Here is a 6,113-nt window from a genome sequence, read left to right as displayed (position 1 = left end):
TGATTTATTTTTTGTTTTGGTTGCCTTATAGTTGCATTATCGTTTTATGATAGTTTATATATTATGCAAGAATTTAATTTGATGGGGACTAAGAAATAGTAGTTATACATAGTAAGTTTTGTGCAAATAGTTGCATATTAATTTTATAGTGAAATAACATATGCAAGTAGCAAAACTATAATAAAACTACAAAACAACTGTATGCAAGTGCAAATAGTTGCCTTATAGTTGCATTATCGTTTTATGATAGTTTATATATTATGCAAGAATTTAATTTGATGGGGACTAAGAAATAGTAGTTATACATAGTAAGTTTTGTGCAAATAGTTGCATATTAATTTTATAGTGAAATAACATATGCAAGTAGCAAAACTATAATAAAACTACAAAACAACTGTATACAAACTAAAATACAGGAAAAACTCTTTGAACATCAACATTCATGATAAATCTCATTGTTACCCATTGATGATATAAAAATGGACAGGAAACAACTAGATAAAAAACATATTAAAAAAATACATACAGAAGGTGTAAAATTTCAAATATGGGAGAAAACCAAAAAGAAACCGAAAACAAACCTCGGTTCGAACATCAGCACCAACATTATCTTTTTTCCCAGAAACGTTGACAATGAAATCTCTGCACACTATTCTCTAATATTGTTGCACGTGAATGTTGTATATCATCAGTTTTTTCAATAGCAATGCTATATATGTTCATCACTCTTTCAATAGTGATTTTTATTGACTTAATTAGACACACTAACATGCGCGTTTTTAATTTGTACAAATAATATTAGACTGATTTTGAGATATTTCAAAAATAAAATTTTAGAATCGTGGTGCTGTTGGTATTGGTATACCTAATTTCCTAATATCTACTATATATGTTGACAATAATATCATTGTGTACGTCTCAAAAATCTTCACTACGTGTGCATATCATATATGTATATATATAGTTCTCCCTTGATTGATAGAAGTCAATCCTAGACCTAAGCAACAATATATAAGAAACTAGCTTTACAATTAAAAATTAAAAATAAAAAGAAAAGAAGAATTGTTATGGAAAAAAAATTAAAAATTAAAAACTGAAAATAAAATTAAAAATTAAAAATTAAAAACTGAAATAAAATTAAAAATAAAAAATTAAAAACTGAAATAAAATTAAAAATAAAAAGAAAAGAAGAATTGTTATGGAAAAAAAATTAAAAATTAAAAACTGAAAATAAAATTAAAAATTAAAAATTAAAAACTCGAAATAAAATTAAAAATAAAAAATTAAAAACTAAAATAAAATTAAAAATAAAAAGAAAAGAATAAAAAAAAAGAGAGTGAAATGATGGATTGATTGATAGAAAATGAAAAAAGAGATGGAAGAGAGTAGGATTTGATTGATGATGGATGGAATGATGACTAAGTGGTATTTGTGTAATAAAACTAACTTTGTAAGTAAAAATGTAGACATAAGCGTGTATGAGTAATTGTGTAATAAATTGTGTAAAATGGATTTTTCATGTAAAAATTTCTATTTTTATTTTATTTTTATTTTTTTCAAATCAAATTTTATATGTATATTTTTTAAAAATATGAATTTGAAAAAAAAAAATTAAAAAAAACCAATATAGCTAAAAATATAAATTTTATGTAAAATAAAATAATTAAAGTTGAGTACATTTATAAGTTTTCCAAGTGCAAATAGAACTCCTCAAATACCTAATATCTTTATTTTTTGTTTATTATTATTTTTTTTTAAAAAAAAAAAAAAAAGAAAAAACCAAAATTGTAATTTTTTTACCTAAAACTCCAATTAGCTTGAACCGGCATGACTCATTTTTTATCTTCAAAGATGTAAGTAACCGTTATAATTGTTGTTCATGGCATTCATTAGACTCAAATTGGTAATTGTAAAGACCCTATTAACATTACCATTAAATCTAATTGTTTTGTACATCTATATTGATTTGATTTTACTTTTGTTTATTAGTCAAAGCATAAAAATAATGGTTTATCCAAAAGACTAGGAAAAATGAACATCTCTAACCCAATCATTGAACTAAAAAGTTACACAAAAATACAATCATAAAAGAACCCCAAAATAACAACAGTTGAAAACCAAAACAATCAAAACAAGTTAAAATGAAGAACAGAGAACAAATCTCAGTTGTCCATTTAAGAAACCACCTAAGAATTTTGCCACATCAAACTATGAATTGACCTAAGCTTTATTGATTGATTATTAATAACAGTGTTCAATGTATCAAAATTAATAAATTAGAAAAAACAGTACAAAATATTCCCAACATTGTTAACAGAACAAAAATATACACACAACAAACATAATAAATGCAAAGTTAAAATAAAAAAAGTTTAATAATCACAAAAACAGCTCTTAAAGAACTTTTAGTTTTTATATCTTCAATATTATGAATAAGAGTTTTTCTTTATACAATTATTAAGAACAATAAAAGAGAAAAATGAATTATAATTAATAATCAAAATTAGCATTTAACTAAAACATTACACCACCAAATTGATACTCTCATCAAATTCCCACCACCACAGTGCAGAGAACAAAACCTTTTTGAAAATTCATCTCATTCTCATTGCTATCTCTGCAAAAACAATAATCAATGTACCAAATTGTTAGCTTTAATGGCTAAGAGAAACTAATTATATATATAGATATATATGTATGTGTATCTGTATATGTATATATGATAAATATTGACTATTGAGATTGAGATTGGGATCAAAATTTGGGGAAATACTCAAAAATCCCAAAATCCCAAGACAAATCATAGCCAAACACTCGCTTTCTTTCTCTTTATCTGTGTGTGAGTGTGATTTTCCATCATATTTTCTCATGAACCAAACAGAAACATAATTAAAGAAAACAGAATGAATGAATGGAGAGAATTATTATACCTTTCCAGTTTCAGTCTCATCAGGAACTTTGTAGGTATCAATTGTAATCTCATTCAAAAACATACCCGGAAACAAACACTGCAAAACAATTTCAAACCCCAAAATCAAAATCATTATCAGAAAGAAAAACAAATTTCGCCGGAAAATAAAAAAATTAAAAAAATTGTTCGATTTGACTTACATCCAATTGCCTCTGAACGTTCCTTGGTCGCTTCTTAGGTCGGCGAGGAGGTTTGTGACCTAATAGAGAGATGAAATCTTCTTCGATCTCTTTCTTCGCAAGCTTAGCCGAGAATTTGACTCTCTCTTTATTCTCCGGTGGCGATAACCCTCTGACCTGTCTCGTCAACTTAACCCCATTGTTCGTCTCACTTCTCAACGGTGAGTAATTCGCCTTAATCTCTTCGATTCCAGAGTTCTTATTAAAACCCTGAGCTTCTTCAACCTCAAGACTAAGCGAAACCTTCCTTGCCCTGAGCTTACGCGGCGGCATCGAACCAGATTGAGCCGATTGTTTCTCGGCTTCAGCGTCTCTCTCCGCTAAAAGCTCATCATTTAACTTCTCCGACACAGTTTTCAACTCCAAGATGAGTTTCTCGCTCATCGCCGCGATCCCTTCTTTGCCGTCATTATCCTGAAAAACAGGTTTAGGAGAACGAAACTTACGTTTCTCAGACTCAGATTCCCTCCTACGATTGTTCAAAGAGCTCTGAAATCTCAACGAATCAGATCGCCGATCAATCTCGCCGCCGGTTACGCCGCCGCCGCCACCGTTCGAATCATCCCTCATACACCTCAGGTACTTCTGATTCCCCCATTTCAAGCAAGGAAGATCGAAATTGTGTAGAGGCTTCGTTCTCGCCGGTGCAACCGCCATGGAAACCGACGATGTCTTCAACACTCGTTGCTGTGAGTCACCTTCCCTCACGCAAACCATCAAACGGAAAAAGATTCTTCGGATCAGAGCTACGTGAGAGAGAAAAGTTGAGTAATTTGATGATTCTAGGGTTTTTGGATCGTGAAAAGTAGTGTTTGGTTGCTGAGAAAAATGGCCGGAAAATTTGATTTTCCGATGGGAAAATTTAGAGAGAGAGAAAGAGAGAAAATAAGAGGAGGGAGTGTTGTGGACGGTTTTAACGTTGGGCTTATTATATACTCCTTTGGGTCATGCTAAAATGCGCACTTGAGTGCGCAATGCGCCGCTATTTGGGATTTCCCGGGTGATACGTCGTTTTTGAGTGACGGTAATTGCTTTTTAAGCCTTTGGATTTCCTTTCGCTTTGTTTTGATCTATATTTACAGCCGTTAGATTAGAAATTTATGTTTTTTTAAAAAAAAATAAATTAATTAAATTTTCCAATTTTATTTATTCCTAATCCTAATACGATTCTATTTGTTAGCTTTATTTTTTTATTTTTTCAAAATTAAGCTTTGATTTATTAAGTGACGTATTTTATAGTTAATAATATTTTTATGTTGTAAAAAAAAAAGCTTTGATTTTATTTCACATTTTTTAAAGCAAAAAATGTGATATTTTTTTTTATTTAACGGAAAAAAAGGGGTGAATATCTTAAAGGAACTAAATCAAAAAATAAATAGAAAAACCCTAAATTTTTAAACCTAGTTGTATTCATTAGTAGGTTTGTTATTGAATATTAGGAAATAAATTTTTACGTTTCTTGATCATAAGTTAAATGAAGTTTTTATAACATGAACTTTTTGTGCCAATATTATTTTCTTTATTGTTTCGTTTTAGATCAATGGTAAAAAATTATGTTTAAAAGCTATATTAATAATGAAAATAAAGCAACTCATGACTTAAGTGCAAGAAGATCATTTTCTTTCAATGAAAAATACAAAATAGTAAATTGTGATCATAAGTGAATGAAACTACATATTGATAGGGGAGGCAGTCGTCTTATCTGAAATTAAAATTGATTTTAAACTATTTGAAGTTAAAGTTTAAATAATTTTTTTGAACCTTCATTTAAATACTTTTCTAATCAAATAATATTGAGTAAGTTTAACACTAGTTGGTGAAAGTATTTTCAAAGTTCAGGGAGCTCACAAGTTTAATTCAAGTGAAAATATAAATGTAACATAATTATGTATTATTTTATATTTTATTTTGATTATGTATATTTTTAGTTGTATAATTAGTTTTTTTTCTTTTGTGTGTGGATGCTATTCATCAATAAACCAAATTATTTAGGCTAATTAGGATTTTTTTTCCCCTAACTTTGACATATATCAAATCATGCCTCTGAACTTTTTTGGTCGTTAAAAATTTTCCCTGAACTATTGAGATTGTTAGATTTAAGGATTTTTATCTAATTTTATTCAATTTTATTGTTTCATTGATTGTTTATGTACTAAATCATACTCCCCAGACTTTGATATCTACCAAATCATGCTCATCGAACTTTGGTATGTACTAAATCATGCCTCCTGAACTTTCATCCATGTTAGAATTTTTTTACTAAAATTGGACAAAAGTCCTTAAATTCAACAATCTCAATAGTTCAGGTCAGGGGCATTTTTAACGACCTTAAAAGTTCAGTGGACATAATTTAGTACATGTCAAAGTTCGGGAGAAATATCCTAATTAGCCAATTATTTATTATTAAAAATATTTAATTTAAGTGTTATTTATAAAAATAAAACATATTAAAATTCGTTGTTAATTATAATTTTAGTTTAATTACTATAATATTTTTTATTGTTTTTGAAATATGATACACTTTTTCTATTTTTCTTAAATAATAATAATAGAAATATATTTTTTTAATAAAAAAATGATAATAGAAATATATTTTTTAAAATATATGCAATAAGTTTAAATTTAAATTGTAATATTAAAAAAAATTATGTATAAAGACATATTTAAATAAGATAATAAATAAGAGATATATGTATAGTGAGTTTAAATTTAAATTATAATCACTACAAAAAATTTTACTTTTCGTCACAACAAAATTTGTAACTAAAAGTAAAAGAATTATGACTGATTATAATAAAAATTATTTTTATGTTGTGACTAAAAAATCTGTGGCTAAAAGTATTAGTTATAAAAATTACAATTTGTTGTGACTAAATGTGTGTTTAGTCACAATACTTGTTGTGACTAAAACTAAATTAATGACAACTTGTAACTAAATGTTATGTTTTAGTCACAAATAATAT

The 6,113-nt window shown here is 27.4% G+C and overlaps 1 protein-coding gene across 1 annotated transcript; it reads right to left on the bottom strand.

Moving 5' to 3' along the window:
* Positions 1-2,394: 2,394 nt before the first annotated feature.
* Positions 2,395-4,157, bottom strand: LOC115715288 (uncharacterized). Its single transcript, XM_030644137.2, has 3 exons — positions 3,112-4,157; positions 2,931-3,008; positions 2,395-2,617 (listed from the first exon to the last, which is right to left on the bottom strand). Exons 1-3 carry the CDS (start codon positions 3,865-3,867, stop codon positions 2,612-2,614), a joined length of 840 nt encoding a protein of 279 aa, XP_030499997.2. The 5' UTR covers positions 3,868-4,157; the 3' UTR covers positions 2,395-2,611.
* Between the last annotated feature and the right edge of the window lie 1,956 nt (positions 4,158-6,113).

This window comes from Cannabis sativa, chromosome 4 (genome assembly GCF_029168945.1).
Source record: "Cannabis sativa cultivar Pink pepper isolate KNU-18-1 chromosome 4, ASM2916894v1, whole genome shotgun sequence".
Lineage (NCBI taxonomy): Eukaryota > Viridiplantae > Streptophyta > Magnoliopsida > Rosales > Cannabaceae > Cannabis > Cannabis sativa.
The sequence above is the reverse complement of the archived record's forward strand: the minus strand, read 5'-3'. Positions and strand labels throughout refer to the sequence as shown.

Excerpts from the sequence above, each read along its gene's own strand:
- LOC115715288 (XM_030644137.2), bottom strand. The coding sequence starts at position 3,867 with ATGGTTTGCGTGAGGGAAGGTGACTCACAGCAACGAGTGTTGAAGACA. Across the intron at positions 3,009-3,111 it reads ACGTTCAGAGGCAATTGGAT|TGTTTGTTTCCGGGTATGTT; the intron begins GTAAGTCAAATC and ends ATTGTTTTGCAG.